At 47.4% G+C, this 15760-nt stretch overlaps 8 protein-coding genes across 8 annotated transcripts; 6 read left to right on the top strand and 2 right to left on the bottom strand.

Annotated features, from left to right (window-relative positions):
* Positions 1-36: 36 nt before the first annotated feature.
* Positions 37-219, bottom strand: HD556DRAFT_1244377 (uncharacterized protein; the record flags this gene model as incomplete). The annotated part of the gene is made up of 1 exon (XM_041298445.1): positions 37-219. One exon carries the CDS (start codon positions 217-219, stop codon positions 37-39), a length of 183 nt encoding a protein of 60 aa, XP_041156145.1.
* A 594-nt stretch (positions 220-813) lies between these two features.
* Positions 814-2169, bottom strand: HD556DRAFT_1311588 (uncharacterized protein; the record flags this gene model as incomplete). The annotated part of the gene is made up of 4 exons (XM_041300551.1): positions 814-1412; positions 1559-1585; positions 1808-1955; positions 2113-2169. 4 exons carry the CDS (start codon positions 2167-2169, stop codon positions 814-816), a joined length of 831 nt encoding a protein of 276 aa, XP_041156144.1.
* Positions 2170-2805: 636 nt separating this feature from the next.
* On the top strand, positions 2806-4026 carry HD556DRAFT_1447282 (uncharacterized protein; the record flags this gene model as incomplete). The annotated part of the gene is made up of 5 exons (XM_041307246.1): positions 2806-2928; positions 2987-3040; positions 3101-3275; positions 3353-3555; positions 3613-4026. 5 exons carry the CDS (start codon positions 2806-2808, stop codon positions 4024-4026), a joined length of 969 nt encoding a protein of 322 aa, XP_041156143.1.
* Positions 4027-5029: 1003 nt separating this feature from the next.
* HD556DRAFT_1433851 (cytochrome P450) lies at positions 5030-7545 on the top strand (the record flags this gene model as incomplete). The annotated part of the gene is made up of 11 exons (XM_041305264.1): positions 5030-5101; positions 5609-5701; positions 5753-5869; positions 5924-6046; positions 6095-6207; positions 6352-6450; positions 6636-6755; positions 6806-7070; positions 7103-7273; positions 7326-7427; positions 7483-7545. 11 exons carry the CDS (start codon positions 5030-5032, stop codon positions 7543-7545), a joined length of 1338 nt encoding a protein of 445 aa, XP_041156142.1.
* Positions 7546-8340: 795 nt separating this feature from the next.
* Positions 8341-10267, top strand: HD556DRAFT_1447279 (uncharacterized protein; the record flags this gene model as incomplete). Its single annotated transcript, XM_041307245.1, has 3 exons — positions 8341-9066; positions 9115-9587; positions 9631-10267. The coding sequence occupies 3 exons, from the start codon at positions 8341-8343 to the stop codon at positions 10265-10267; spliced, it is 1836 nt and encodes a 611-aa protein (XP_041156141.1).
* Positions 10268-10807: 540 nt separating this feature from the next.
* On the top strand, positions 10808-11242 carry HD556DRAFT_1447278 (uncharacterized protein; the record flags this gene model as incomplete). Its single annotated transcript, XM_041307244.1, has 3 exons — positions 10808-10856; positions 10900-11000; positions 11063-11242. The coding sequence occupies 3 exons, from the start codon at positions 10808-10810 to the stop codon at positions 11240-11242; spliced, it is 330 nt and encodes a 109-aa protein (XP_041156140.1).
* Positions 11243-11932: 690 nt separating this feature from the next.
* HD556DRAFT_1447277 (uncharacterized protein) lies at positions 11933-13377 on the top strand (the record flags this gene model as incomplete). Its single annotated transcript, XM_041307243.1, has 7 exons — positions 11933-12013; positions 12067-12174; positions 12245-12388; positions 12445-12611; positions 12681-12882; positions 12974-13079; positions 13151-13377. 7 exons carry the CDS (start codon positions 11933-11935, stop codon positions 13375-13377), a joined length of 1035 nt encoding a protein of 344 aa, XP_041156139.1.
* Positions 13378-13786: 409 nt separating this feature from the next.
* On the top strand, positions 13787-15267 carry HD556DRAFT_1399858 (uncharacterized protein). Its single transcript, XM_041303802.1, has 13 exons — positions 13787-13807; positions 13861-13893; positions 13940-14036; positions 14086-14117; positions 14167-14194; positions 14347-14423; positions 14475-14547; positions 14598-14678; positions 14733-14843; positions 14894-14934; positions 14995-15020; positions 15069-15205; positions 15235-15267. The coding sequence occupies exons 1-13, from the start codon at positions 13796-13798 to the stop codon at positions 15249-15251; spliced, it is 765 nt and encodes a 254-aa protein (XP_041156138.1). The 5' UTR covers positions 13787-13795; the 3' UTR covers positions 15252-15267.
* The last annotated feature ends 493 nt before the right edge of the window (positions 15268-15760 follow it).

Below are 15760 nucleotides of genomic sequence, written 5' to 3'. Positions count from 1 at the left end.
CAATCTTAGTAAGTCTGTTTATACGCTCATCAACACCTATATCAAGGATTCTGCCCAGTACGAATATCTTCTCCTTGGATTCTTTCGTGTGCCCGTCTTTCGGCTCAGGAAGTGCGGTCTCATACCTGGTCTTACGTTCTCCAACGAGCTCATCAGTTGTGATGAGGGTATGCACACTGATTTTGCTTGCTCCTCATTATGCCATCTTATGCTGACCATCTCTCTAGATGCTTTCTCTGTTGGCCTTATTGGCATGAATGCCAAGCTCATGTGCTGGTACATCGAGTTTGTCGCAGACTGTTTGTTGGTATTGCTAGGCAATGATAAGGTGCGCGCAGTGCAATGCCACAAACACATTCGACTTCATGGACATGATCTCGCTACAGGGGAGGACTAACTTCCTCGAACAGCGTGTGTCGGATTACTCAAAGGCGAATGTCGACCACACGAACACTAAGACCGATCAGGTGGCAAGTAAGACTTTGTGAGTTTACTACATTTATGGTGCTATGACCGTGTCTAACAATCTTTCATCCAATAATTCAACAGGTCCAGCGTTCATCCAAGTTGCCTGCAGTCTACTCTGATTGTATACTAATCTTTCAAATAAATCATTCATATCGTGTCTTAATCACCCGCACCTTGTGAATTTGTGTGATTTGAGCCCACCGCGCCCGACTCGCAGCAATGTCTAGCGGACACACTGACTAACGACTCGAAGCTGAAAGGTATGTTTCTCCTTTCAAATAGCAAAAGCTCTGAGTCATGTACTATGAAATTGTGCAGCGTCCAACGTCGGCCCAATACCACTGTTCAACTCTTCTTCGCCATCCGTTCTTCAGCCAACTTTTCTCGTTCTTCACCATATTTAATTACATCGAGAACTGTCTGCCAGTCGGTGCCTGTTTTTTCCTGGCAGATGCGCTTCACAACTGGAGCAAAATTCTGATATACGTCCGAGTCCTTGACGGTGTCGTGATCTTGAACATCGTCGATCTTCCTTTTGTAATTCTGGCGAGCCATAGTGGGCTCCACGATAGCAGTCTCGGTGGCATGTAATATACTCGATGAGTGTTCTTTCTTCAAGTTCTTCATTGCGGCTCTGTCAACATCTTTCCAGACTTCAATCTTGTGGTTCTGCTCTGCGGTATATGGTTTGTGCTTACCGACGACTCTCGCCAACTGCAAGCCACTCTGAGTCTGTGCAACACCCCCGACGCCATTGAGGATGGGAGATGTGTCACGGTAAGTCTCCTTCTCCTGATTGGCGTGTTGAAGAGCAGTCGACACAGGTGACTTAAATTTATGCGACATGTCCGGGTCAGTAGCGCCCCGCATGGCGGTGTGAGTAGTAGGATTGGAATAATGACTGAAAGTTATATCCGAGTTTTCCATCTTAAAGTGAGTCAGGCCTGTGTTTGGTGGGTTTTAGTTGTTGATCCGAAAACTCAAAGCTAGCCCCGGTGAGTTCTTATACCAGCTTTTTTTAATTCTGTGATGCACTATTTTCGGGTAGATCAGAGTGTGCAAGTCTGATACTATATCAAGTGAGACGCACATGTGCAGTAGAGCCTGTGATCGGGGTCTAATTGGCAAGGAGAAGTACACAACCGACGCGATTATCACTGTATGCCAAATTGTTACTACCTCTATTGAAAAAATCTAATGATTCATAGCACTGAGTGAGACATAACGCCATAGTCATACCACACTGAGTCAAGTAGGATTCAGACAGCTAAAAAGAAATACCACTTGGTACGCAAAGCGGCTAGTACTAGTACTTGTAGGCCACGCGTACCACACGTACTAATGAGTGAGCGGTTACTAGTACCATTTTTGGTATTTGGATATTGCATGAAGTTACCCTGCGGCCTGAGATACGCTGGACCATTTTTGGCAATCGGAGTTCTAGCTGGTTGCAAAATGTGCAAACCACTGTTATTACCTTGCGCGTTCTAGCGTTCAATCAAGTCACATACTGCTACATAGTTACCGGTACACCAACTTGCTTACAGAGTGTCATGAATCACTAGCAGTACAGCAGACGATCTGTGCCATCACATAATGATCATCCTCCTCAGATCGGAACCTGGGTAATTCTAAAGGGCGCACCAACTGCAGTCTGCCAGCCTGGCCTGAATTCAGAATCAGGAATGCCGACCTCGCCATTGGACAACAACATTATGCAATTCAATCAGACACGGGGCCCTTTGAATGTCCGCAATACCAAAATTGGTTATAGCTAGCCCTCAATATTCAATATTAATATTCCTGGGATTCCTGCCCTAAGTAAGTACTCTCATGCACAGAAAATCTGAGTCAATAAAATTCTCCAGCGAAGTGTTTTTGAAAGTCCGATGGGTATTTACCGCTTATGCACTCACTTGTCGTGCCCTACTCCTAGCACCCCACGTACTGAAAATGAGCTTATGTGCCACTACATGCATTAAAGTTCCTTGTTTCAAACCGTCCACACCTCTCCAACACCCTTTCACCCCCAGTCATACTTCTAGCCACGTAGGTTCTCCTCCAAGCACTCCTTCTATCTCTCCTGGAGGATCAGGTATGGATAACTTGATGATATTATGATACAGATTGACTCATGAACCAATCACAGCGGCTGTTACAATAACATGTAACCGAGAACCCCTCCTACGGAGGTCATCATGACCTTAGCCCCTATCCCGCTTATACACCGTCTTTGGAAGACTTACCGACTCAACGGAGACTCGTAGAGACGCCTAGAATGGCCTGGATGCCGTTAGATGACCTAGACCAGCCTAGGCAACATCTGGACGGACCTAGATGGTCCTCAACCCGGATCATGAGGAAACTCTGCCTCATGGTCAGAAGAGAAGCCGCATGCCGCAGCATGCGCAGTTAGACTCCAAGGCATGCTTCGCCTTGAGGACAGATAGAAGAGGCATGGTAAGCCTCATGCATAGATAATCGCCCGCATGGCATCAGATAAGATGCCCTTGTATAGACACACTCATACCTACCTACCGAACGTAGTATTGGTCTGTGCACACGGACGACAGTATATAGAGCAGACAGAATCATGTATATTCCCTACTTGATTCTACTAGGTTTTCATCAGAACTTCCTCTGTGTGACCATCCCAATCACTCAGTCTAAGCCGCACCTTAAGGAAAGCCGACGCTACCTTAAGTGGAACCCCCGAACCTCTCATTCGAGAGAAGATCCCCGTCTCTCCAGTAGCGAGCCCGCTATCAGATTAGGCAATCCGCCTAGGGAGAGCTCGACCTATCCTAGTCCGTAACAGCGGCGAGCACAGTCTCGGAATCGGACGACGATTCCTTCCCTTTGACACCTGATTCTAAGCGCTCAGGCGACACACGCTATGTCGCCGATATCTCACGCAGAGCTGGACCATCAACTATAAGTCGGTACCATAAACAGCATCACGTTGACAGTTATAATTATTCCTTCCATCCATATCGCTGGGCACCATCTTTTCAAGATCGGCGTGCCTTTGAGTGTATGTTGGGCAGCTCTGACTCTGACAATTCATTGGAGGATATGAAGGGCAAGGTGGGTCCCCTTTTTTTGGAAAATATACATAACTCATTATATGCATCACACTGTCAGACTGATGATGGGTTTTTGAAGCATATGGATGTGCTTGGACCCCAATCTTTCCGCCTTATTGTTCACTACAAGGAGGCCGTCCGTGAGCGCCAGCGCTTGGACCTCTTTGTGGCATACTGGGCACGAGAGGAGAGCAAAAGGCTCGATAATCTCCGCCAGTTCATGCTCCAGGCAGCTCAAGAAGACTTTGCCAGAGCAGAGCGAGAAGCCTCAGTGTTAATGAGAAGACTTCTTGAGAAGCATCCACCATCTACTGACATAGATGCCCAATCTCTCGCTACGCTCAGCGACCAGAACAAGAAACATCTCCGCAAGACTGACACTCAGCTTGACCTTTTGAAAGATCGTATCGTGCAGAGGCAGATGGCAAGTTCACGTGATGATGATTCAAACAACAATTTGGACGCTGCCTGAGACTGCCTTGATGACAAGTCAGTGTTCGCTTCTATAAATAAAAAGCACCTCATTAACACCTTTCCAGACGTGCACAACTACCTGCATTATACTCAACATGTTCAACATCCATATCAGTTGGTTGGTTCCTACTACTTTACAGCGTCACCGCTTGTCGTTTATTGTAATAAGCGAAACACGCTGTAAAAGCTAAACAGGGACACAAGTGGAGGATCATTGTCAGATTTTCGCGCCTCATGATTGGGTAGGCGCCACATGAATACAATTATTTTATTTATCAGCGATGTCACATGTATGTCCCCGACTCCCAAAGGAGGGTTCTGTAGGTTAGAAACATACCCGTCTCTGTCAAAAAGTTTGTGGGTTTTTATTGCCTTATTGAGTGGTTCGTGGTTGCCATCATCGTTGCCGGCTACTAGCTTGAGTTTTACTGCAAAATGTCTTGCCCCCCTCCCCCTTATTCATACTTGCACAGGTACTCACTTGAACTTGAAAATAAACTTTCAAAGAAGTGCTTCAATTACATACTAATTGCCTTTTAGACCGGACGCCTGTGGCTTTAATACACAGTGAAGTTTGAACCGCAGTGACAAGTCACTGAAGTATGCTCTCAGACATCGAAACATCATCCGGATACTTGTGAGTGACAACGAATCGTCTTCATGTAGCTCCTGAATAACTGTACAGGACTCTGCTGTCGTTCAAGATCCCGAAGGTGAAGGCAAGATTGTCTACCTCTTCCTGCCGTTGTATCAGGTATGTTCTAGGCGTGCTTTACTATGGAACACCCGTAGACCTTTTGGGATAAAGCGTGGGAACCTTCAAGACGCTATCAACCTCAATGTAGTGAATGGGAAGCACTTTCCCGAGCAAGATATGATTTGGCTGTTCAAGGGGACATGCGAAGCCGTGCGCGCTACTACAGCAGGTATATGCAGGTATATATTTATCTCTATTTGATCTTACATTCATCTCACAGGATATTGCCGCGGAACAAAGCACCATGGCATACCGCGCTCCCGAACTTTTCGATGTGAAAACAGGCGTCACTCTTGACGAGAAAGTTGACATGTGGGTAGGTATTCTTGTGGCCGTTTACGCATTCGCTAACCCTTCACAGTCACTCGGATGCACGCTCTTCGCTCTTTCATACTCACTCGCCATTTGAAAACATCTAAACGACGGAGCAAGGTGGCTCTATTACGACGGTTGTACTGAACGCTCTTGATCATCTGACTGACCACTTCATTTTCGATCTTAACTTTTTGCACAGCCACAAGTGCATTTTCTTCCATATCCTTTCATGCATTGTCGTGCCGGCTAACTGCTTACAGACATCCGGCCCAATGTCCCAATAAAATCATATCCGATACCTACGCCGATCAAGAACCGTGGTTCGACAACCTATTCTGGGAAGATAAAAACGTGCGCAAGTCAGTCGTGTTTGTGAGACCCTGCCAGTGCTCCTTGGACAGTGCGGGAGCATTTACATTGCTTTGCATCTTGACTTTGTTTTTTCATGTCGTTTGATTAGACCGTCCCAACTGTGGGCTACATTGCATCCGTTGTTGATGCTGTGCAGCAGTATGTCACCGCCTCTCCTGGTAGAACAGCTCTACTGGGAGTCATCTATACACCAATAATCATCTTCGTGCTGAACATCCTCAAGCAGCTGGTGAGCATGTAGCAACTCCAGGTTGCGTGTTTACTGATGCAATGTCGCCAGGTTGTTCCCCAAGATCCTTCACTACCTCCAGAAGTGTTCCACTGGATCCCTTTCATTGGGTCTTTCATCGCGTACAGCGATGACCCACTCAATTTTTTATTTGAGTGCAGGGAAAAAGTACTGTCGTGTCACATCTCTCATGTCATGATTTTGTCTCATGCTTTTCTTTAGTACGGTGATGTCTTCACATTCACTCTACTTGGACGCAAGGTGACCATTGCACTCGGTGTTAAGGGCAACAACTTTGTTTTGGGTGGTAAATCAACTGCGTTCTCTGCAGAAGATGCTTACACTGTACATGCGATTGTTGTAGTTTCGTGAATGCCACTCAACCACAAACAGCACCTCACGTCCCCCATCTTTGGTAAAGATGTCGTATACAATGTCCCCAATGAAGTATTCATGGAGCAAAAGAAGTTTGTTAAAGTCGGCCTCTCAACTGAGAACTTCTGGGCGTACGTGGGCATGTTCGAGCAAGAAGTCGACGACTACATGCGCACCGACCGAGCATTCATCATCTGGCAAATGGATGATATCAATGAATGAGGATGCTTCGATGTGACGGACATCATGGCTCAAATCACTATTTTGACTGCCAGTCGTACTCTGCAAGGCAAGGAGGTCAGGAGTGGTCTGGACAAATCGTTTTCTGCACTTTCCAACGACCTGGATGGAGGCTTCACCCCGCTGAATCTCATGTTTCCTGGACGAAGCCCACAAGAAGATGAGTGAATATTACACCAACATTATCCGCAAATGCAGAAAATCAGGGCACTCTGTAAGGCGTTTGTTTTGATGTGGTCTAACCAATATTCATGATGCATGCTATAGGACGAACCTGACATGATCTCCGCCTTGATGGATAAAAATACCGTGATGGCAGACCTCTTCGTGACCACGAAATCGCGCACATCATGATTGCCCTTCTCATGGCAGGACAGCACACTAGCTCTGCCTCCAGTTCATGGACCCTTCTTCACCTTGCTCAGAACGTCGAAGTCCAGTGAGTCTTGTTCATTATTGGCAGCTGAGATATACTGATCGTCATGATAGGGAAGCACTTTACCAGGAGCAAGTCGACCATTTCGGCAACCTGGATGGCTCTTTCCGTCCGATGACATATGAGGGCTTCCGCAAGCTTCCAGTCCTTGATCCCGCCATTCATGAGACACTTCGCATGCACCCGCCTATTCTCAGCACCATGCGCTACGTTCGTTCCGATGTCCCAGTTCCCTCGACTCTCGCTGCCCCCTCCAAAGATAGTGTTTATGTTGTTCCAAAGGGCCACTATGTGCTTGCTTCTGCTGCCGTCAGCCAGGTTGACCCCTTATCTGGGTTAACCCTACAAAGTGGGACCCAACACGATGGAGTGATCCCCAGGGCGTTGCTGCTCAGGCTTTCAAGACTTACTCTGACGAGAATGGCGAGAAGATTGATTATGGTTTCGGTGCTGTAAGCAAGGGAACTGAGAGCCCATACCAACCCTTCGGTGCCGGGAGGCATAGATGCATTGGCGAGCAGGTGGGCTTGATTATCTGCTTGCTGAGGTGTATTTGGCTGATTTTTTCAATAGTTCGCATACCTGCAACTTGGAACCGTGATTTCCAACATCACCCACAAAGTTGAGCTTCGGTTAGAGGATGGCATCACAGAGATCCCAGAACACAACTATCATGTTCGTCCATTCAGTTCATCGTCACTCTCAAGTATTGTTAACAATCCTTCCATAGACCATGATCACAATGCCAAAGAAACCTCGGAATGTTTGTTACAGACGCAGGAGATTTGATTAAAGGATGTGCACCGCTTCCCCTAGATACCTATACCACACGTCTTCCGTATTTACTCTTGGATGCTCGGTGACTTGCATAAAATATTTCTCTTCTACAAAAACGCTGGGGTAAAATAGTCGGCCCAGGAGACTAATTGGCGATGGTCACGTAGTTGGTTCTTCACACCCCACATCTGTTTCATGATGAACCAACTGTTGTGCCTTATGTTAAAAAAAATAGTTATTTAAATGTATCTAGTTTGCTCTCAGGACGACTGAAGTCCTGAGCCTGAGTAGTAGATACGAGGCGAGACATGTGCAGGGGGCACTGATACAGCCGGGTGGGGACTGGCGGTTAACCGCCGTTATTTTAACTTACGCAATTGAAGATGACCGCTTGGTCATGTGACGCTGTACGGTCAGAGGTACTTGCGGCGGCCAAATAAACCATGAGGCCTACCTTATTAGGCGCATGCTAGAAGTTGTTACCCATATTTGGCAAGGGCCTGAAAATTTTATTGCAGACCTGGATTGAATGCGCAAATATTATGTACTCAGATACCAATGTGACTAAGTATGAATGCATGTGGTTTGCTCTTTGGCCTATTTTGGTAATGATGTATTGCACATTGATTATGCCTCATGACTACATACTCCTCGTTGCAGATGCTATTCAGTCCCCTCGTGTCGTCAAATGAATGTTTCCTATTGTGGAAATCTGTGGATTGGTCTGACTTGGTCGGAGTCGGATTCAAGGTACTGTACAGATTTTCAATCTCAATCTACTAACAGTTGAGGACGACCTGTCGCCGCGCTAATGCGCCCCTTCGAGTTTGGGGCACAGCTACCCCCAAACGACGACGATTACTATGGGTTTAATTTTGCCTCCCCTGTCGCTGCCAATCCATATGCATCAGACATACGGATGCCTGTGCCCGTGTGGCCATGGCGTGGTTTTGCGCCACCTTCTGAGTCCAATGCGTCTGCCAGCGGCTCCGGTCTCCAGTCACAGCAGTCGCTCGTCAACGCCAACGATCGCCAGCATGATATCCCCCCACAGCTACCGTCTTCCAGCAGCTTTGACTTCCAACCGCAGCAGTCACTTGTCGACGCCAACAATCGCCAGTATGACATCCCCCCACAGCTACCGTTTTCCAGCGGCTCTAGCTTCCAGCCGCAGCAGTCTCTCGCCAACATCAACGTCAACGTCAAAAATCTTCATTATGACGTTTACCAACAGCTATGGTCTAACTACGGCCCAGAGGCGCCCGGTTACTTGGCATCGCCCGCGTATGATCCAATCCTCAACGAGAGGCAGCCTCTCGGCTCCTTCTTTCCGGACTTCAGCCAGGCAGTTCCGTCCATGGACAATGATATACTATTACCAGTTGGTCCCGAATATCGCGACGAACCACGTCAAGAGCGTATCTTTGGAGTCGAGGGTACTTTGGGTCAAATGTCCAGTAGGAAGCGCAAGGACCGCGGCGACAATCCGCAGACAGAGTACAACAATCGGCTGCCACGGAAGAGGATTAATCTCAGGGTACGTAATCTACATGTGGTGCATCGCTGACCGCTGATATGCTCTCAGAGATTGACAACAAACGCACTGACCATGCTCTTAGCAGATACTGAGAAATTCGCGGTTCCCTCTTGGCCCCAGCTTGTCACTTCACCCCATCCATTTGCACCCCCGCAAGCGGGGCCATCCACGGTTCCCTCCCAGTCTGTTGTTTCGCATCCTCCTTCTGCATCACTGGACTCGATACCCTCCACAGTTTCCTCCCAGTCCGTCGTTTCATACCATCTGTCTGCACCCCTCAATTCACAGCCATTCATGGTTCCTTCCCAATCTGTCGTTTCACAACCTCTGTCTGCACCCTTCGATTCGCAGCCACTCACGGTTCCTTCCCAGTCCATCGTCTCACACCCTACGTCTGCACCCCTCAATTCGCAGTCAATCACAGTTCCCTCCCAGCCCGTCGCTGCTCCGGCCGTATCTTTCCCCGATATCTCAGAGCTTTCATACAACCCAGCGAACTTGGCACACAAGAAAATTGTCTCGTCCGCCACAAAAGCTATCAAGACACATTTGATTAATACGCAGTCCCTGTCATCCCATTTGGACAGAAGACATTGGGTTGAAACGAGGTTGGAGGAGTCGGCTACAAAACAATATCGTCATCCAGGTGAGCCGGCATATACTATGGGCTCTCGGCAATTCGACGACGCTCTATATGGTACTCTCTGATCCCTGCAAAAGTCTGATGCAAACGTGCAAGAGGATCGCACGCTCCAAGGTGATATTGTACCATCTACGTCCTGGAATACGGTCAAGGGTCAACGAACACCAGTTTCGGATAAACAAGATCGAGGGACTTCTCAGCAAAGGGACGTTCCCACTGAGATTTACCTTTGGTGAGGATGAGTTCGGTAACTTACACTTCCTCGAAGATGAGGTGGTGTTGCATGTCGTCCTGGACATTGTCGTGGAACTCAAACTCCGCCGCCACCTTGTCAATCTGGATAGTTTATTTTGCTTGGCTGCCGCTGCTGTCAGATGCGCCTTGAATGAACTCCAGACTGATCAATTTACTCATATTGAATTTACGGCAGAAGGTTATCAAGAGTTCTACAACAACCTACTTAACTACCTTAAAAGCATCTCTAGCGACCCAGTGTTTTTAGCCCGTTGGGAAGATTACAAAGAACACACTTTGGCGAGACTCGCAGAGATCTCCTAGCTTTTATCCTTACGACTTACTAGTTATTCATTCCATATGACGCATGTGAATCATTGCTCCTCTGGTATCAATTAGCTAACTGAGTGTTATCATTCATATCGTCGTGTCCCATGTCAACACCTCAGTATTGTTTCCTAACAACTACTAAGCACAAGTAATAGTACTAGGTGTGTATGTAGCCCAAGCTCCCTTCCCCGTGTTGTCCCACATTAACAAGTTGTTTACCTCCGAATCTCGCGCTCGTCTGGTAGCCAAACCTCTCTAGTTCCACCCAAACCCACCATCAGACGAAGCTGGAACAAAGCTCAACAAATTTCTATATAAGTAATACAAGATCTGGTATGTTCTGAACGTTCGAACAACGTCCGGAAAAATAACTTGGAACTTGCGGAATATTCCGAGTAACATTTGTACAGCGTTGACTGCACAAGTCAGACTGGACCGTCACGAGTCTAACTTATCCTCAATCTTGATTCCAAGGCTCAACAGTCTGATTGCGAGGCTTGTTTCTGGCCTTCATTCTTACCACGCAATCTAACCATGCGTGATTCAGATCCTCGCCATCAACACGACAGCTCGCAGTGCATGCGTAACTGGGGACTTGCCTTCTGCTGACCGGCTACTTACCCAAGAGATCAACGCTGATGCTAAAGACTACAATTCATATGTGAATCGCTCATTTGTCAAGGCAAGAAATTCAGACTGGGACCGAGCACTTGATGATGCACTGAAGGTGAGTCGCACCGTTCCGTCGTGACCTTTGTGATGCAGACTGACTTACATATGGTGATATAGAGCATCAGTATTCAGCCATCCTTGATGGGCTGTATCTCCAAGGGCATCGTCCTCTGTGGAAAACGACAATTTGAAGATGCGATGAAAGTGTTTGATATCGCTGTAAAACAACAATACAGAGAGGAACTAATGAAGCTCCTGACTGTATCTGTAAATGTTGTAAGGTCGCGCGTTGCCTAATCTGCTATACTTGAGACAACAAGTGTGTTCGACCCTAAAGGGGAAGCAAGTGCAGCAAGGATCTAGTAGTGCGTGCCGAAGGCGCTACTGGTCGGCTGATGCGAAGCACGAGAATGCGTGCAGGTATGCGCGAGGCGCGGGAAGCGCGCGCGCACGTGAGCGGTAATGAGTGAGAGTAAGAGTGAGTTTGCTTAAGTGGTGATTAGATACTAGACAAGAGATACGAGCGCGAGGTGTCAAAGAATAGATTCCTACTATGTTCTCCTAGGTAGTATGTGGGTGGTGGGAGGTCAAGTCCTAAGTTCGAAAGTTTTTAATAGTATGTAATGCTGGCGCTTATATATGGCGCCTAAGCGCTGTCACGCGGAGCCGAAGCGCTACTGAGTAAGGTATGTAAAGCTATATGTAAGTAAGGGTCCATGATATAAATAAAGGTGGGATGATATGTAAATAAGGGAAATGGAAATACACGCACTAGAGAGCTTGGCGGACAGTGGATGGATGCTTCCGGAAGGCTGGCGCTATAGGGCGATCAAGCGCGTATACATCGTAAGGCGCGGGAATGGTGCGCGCATGGCGCGCATTGTGCGGGAAAGCTGCGCCTCATATAGGGATAGCTGCAGATAGCACACAGAATGGTGCTGCAAGTTCGTGCAATGAACTCCCTAGTGAAAAGTGCCATATCACACCATGAGAGGCATGAGTCTCTACATCGTGTTCATGTACGTGGATGCAGACTTAAATAAAACTCATCTCCTACTCTTGATCAAGGTATGTTCGTTCATTGTGTCCCACGTGCTTGCTACTTACACAACAGCTGTCAGGCCATCGCCCTTTTCAATGCAAATCAACGTGACGAGGCAATTCTGCGGGTTCAAGAGCTAGCCACTACTCGTCCCAATCCAAATTCTCTTGCCTGTGGCATCGTGGAAGTAAGTGCTCCTGACACAGTCAATTCTAGATTCGTGCGTCGATGCTGATTTTGCGAACCTCGCACTTCAGGCTTATCTACACGTGCAATTGGGAATGAATGCATTAGCTGACGCACGTCACAACGAAGCAGCTAACCACTTCACTGCTGCCATGAACACCATCGGTTTCTCGTCCATGTCGGCCATCCATTCTAGATATGATGTCTTCGTGGTGGTAGGTTGATTGCAATGTAACTCAACATTTTTCACGCCCGATTGTGCTTTTTCTAGTTATTCGGGTGGGACCTCAAGTCCTTGTGGCAAACTGCACATCAGAATCGGTGCAATGTGCTCCTTCGGGCAGGACGACTTCCAGAAGCCATTGAAGCATATCGATACATGATGGATAGGGCCGATGAGGCTATGAAAGCACGCTGCATTGATTGGTCCACTGGCAAGTTTTCAGGATGAGTCGATCGGGTATAATTCTCAACCTCATGTCACTTAGCTTTCAAACAACATTGCAGCATGCTCTATCCTACTACCGGAGCAACTGACCTTGCTGCCGTTGGAGATGATGCCCTCGCTGCGGGTAATTACGACAGGGCTATCGAGCTTTACTCTGCAACGATCCACCTTGATTTGGCAATTGATACAATCTTTGCAAACCGCAGTAAAGCGAGGTTGGGAAAAATGCCATGGGACGATGTGCTCCTTGACGCGGAAAAGGTGCGATGACAGCTACTGTTTCGTATTCGCCGCTCATTTTTGTGATGCGTAAGTTATCGAACTCAATCCTTCATCTTACTTTGGATATCAGTTGAAGCATGAGGTACTTCATGGCGCACATCAATACGACGAAGCCATCGAGGCGTTCAAAATCATGCTCTCCAAGTTGGAAGATGCTACAGACACGGAAGCGACAAGTACGTCCAAAATAGTACATCCATCAAACATGGTTGACTCCTTGTCCAGACTTGCGTTGACAGTATGCTAGTCCATCCGAATATTGAAGACAGGATTAAAGTTCAGCTCGACGACGCCCCACATCGTCTAATCAATACCTCCACTGGTCGCTTGTGCAATCGCGAGGTACAGATTAATGCCTTTAGAATGAGCGCAAAGTACAAAGAGCTTTTGTCATCCACAATGAAACATGCAGACCTTCACACGGAGCGCATTCGAGATGTGGTGGCGATGTACTTATGTCATGCTATCGCATAGGTGGGAAGGGGCGGAGCCATCGCTGCATGACATCCAGAACAAGGTGGTGTACGACTTGGATCCAGTCGGCGGGATCCCGAAGTTGCAGTCATTCTGTAAAACTGCTCGTGATATGGGGTATCACTGGACATGGATCGATACCTGTTGCATCGACCAGACCCGGTGCTGGATTCGGGGCTGTAACAGACCGTGTTAAATACCGTACAGGTGAAAGTTAGCACATCAAGGACATTTTCATCGTCTTCACCATGTCAGCTATGACTGTAGGTTTTCAGACCGCGCAGGTGAATTTTCGTTTTCCGGCCCATAGTACAAATACTCGTGTTTCAATGTCTTTGCGCATCAATAGTATTTCACAGGTACGCACTTCGCTACTAGCACTCACATTGCCCGTCTGACGATAGAGATAGTTGCAGCGATGGCAGCAGTGGTGAGTGTCTGAACTGCGGTCATCCACAACTCTCTGCACATCTTTGAACCTAGGTCTTTGACTATTGTTTGATGCTTCCACAAGAGGTTTGTGACCCCATTTGAGTCCGATGCACGCTAAATTGGCCCGCAGGTCCAGTTGATCTGGGGAAAGAATTGGGGCATCATTAGAGTTTTGTTTACTCTCACTCGTTATGCTACCTTGATGGGTACTGCTATGACCACGTATGGTAAGTCGCGAGTCCTTGCATCATGTGTCACACCTTGATGAGGTTTAAGCTGCGGTGACTGACCAGTCTAAGTACACAAGTGTTCGTGAACTCGTGATTTGAATTAGACTCTCACTGACTGTTTCTTCAGTGTGCGACTTTCGACAATGTTTCATATGGTAAGCAGCGCTGGGACAGACACGACTCTAGCATGGACATTGAACACTCATTAAGGTTCACATCTGATAAGCATTATTGCTGCAGAAGGTCGGCCTGCTGGCGCTTTTGTCGTTTTGAACTAGTACTAGTGTGCTTATCATCTACTTTGCAGGCCTGCTTATTTTTCGCACATGGGCCTTTTGGCATCAGAACAAGAAAACGTTGGTGTGGCTTCTCGTTGTTGCTGCGGTGAGTGCCAACTTGATGATCCACCGGTCACTCATATTTGTATTTGGACAGTTTTCCATTCTAGGGGCTGTTGGAGTGACAAGAGTCGCAGGCATCCTCCATATCGCTGGTCCTCAGACTCCACGTATCTGCGTTTTATGATATTGACTGAACACTTTTGCTGACTCATCATAGCAGTCGACCAGACAGGCTGCATATTTGAAAATGGAAAGGATGACGCCATACAATATGGTTTTTTGATCATTTATGAGCTAGGTAACTCAAGTTGATACTACTAAATACCGGGGCTGTTTACCTGAGGTGTCACAGCACTCATGATCCTTACGATATACAAGAGATTCAACTTCTACAAAGATGCTCGAGGTCGCCTCGCCACCATACTTTATCGCGATGGGATGATATACATGACCTGCATCATAAGTACGTCTTCTTGTTTATGCACTCATGCAGGTCTAACAAGTGTCCTTCAGTGGCATCCTTCGCAAATATTCTTATCGCCCTGGTTGCTCCTGTGAGGTTTTACTAGTAGGCATTTGGGCCCATAGGACTTACAAAAGTGCTCAATATGTAGGGCACGTACGCCGACATCCTGGATGCGTCAGTGCATTCCTTTATCTCTCATATTCTTCTGCTGACTTCTCTCAGACCACAACTCGTGATCCATGGAGTGCTAGCCTCCCGTATCTTACTCAATCTGCAACATGAGAACCATCAGTCTGGTTCTGCGATCATTGACGCAATCTTTCCTATGGTTGATATGTGTCGCACCCCTGGAGGCCATAGTGTTGCATTCGTGTGAATACAAACCCAGGGATCGTGGAAGGGTAGTTTTGCACATTCGGCGTAACAACGTCGAGGTCCAACAATCGGTCAATTCTATGTTCATCTGGTATCGCCACTCAGCACTTACTATCACATACCTGTCGGATGTTTCACCTTCATTGCAGCCTGGAGCACTCACAAGTAGCGCTTGGAACACACGAGGATGGACGGTTCAAGAATTCTTGGCCCCAAAATTTGTCCTGTTTTATCAGAAAGACTGGTCCCTATATCTCGACGATCGTTCTCCAAACCACAAGGATTCACTTGCGATCATGCAGGAGATGGGACGTGCCACGGGCATAGATGCACGGTCCCTCGTTCCCTTCCGTCCGGGGATGAGAGACGCCCGGGTGAAACTCCAATGGGTATCGGCTCGTGTCACCACGTGGCAGGAAGACATTGCATATTCATTGTTTGGTATCTTCGGCGTCAACCTACCTGTCATTTATGGAGAGAAAAGGCAAAAGGCGCTTGGGAGGCTTTTACAGGAGGTAGTAGCTCAGTCGGGCGACATC

Source organism: Suillus plorans (genome assembly GCF_016647745.1).
Source record: "Suillus plorans strain S12 chromosome Unknown HD556scaffold_62, whole genome shotgun sequence".
NCBI classification, from domain to species: Eukaryota; Fungi; Basidiomycota; class Agaricomycetes; order Boletales; family Suillaceae; genus Suillus; species Suillus plorans.
This window is presented reverse-complemented; position numbering and strand designations above follow the sequence as displayed.

Excerpts from the sequence above, each read along its gene's own strand:
- HD556DRAFT_1399858 (XM_041303802.1), top strand. Across the intron at positions 14,424-14,474 it reads GGCTTCTCGTTGTTGCTGCG|TTTTCCATTCTAGGGGCTGT; the intron begins GTGAGTGCCAAC and ends GTATTTGGACAG. Across the intron at positions 14,844-14,893 it reads ATACATGACCTGCATCATAA|TGGCATCCTTCGCAAATATT; the intron begins GTACGTCTTCTT and ends AGTGTCCTTCAG.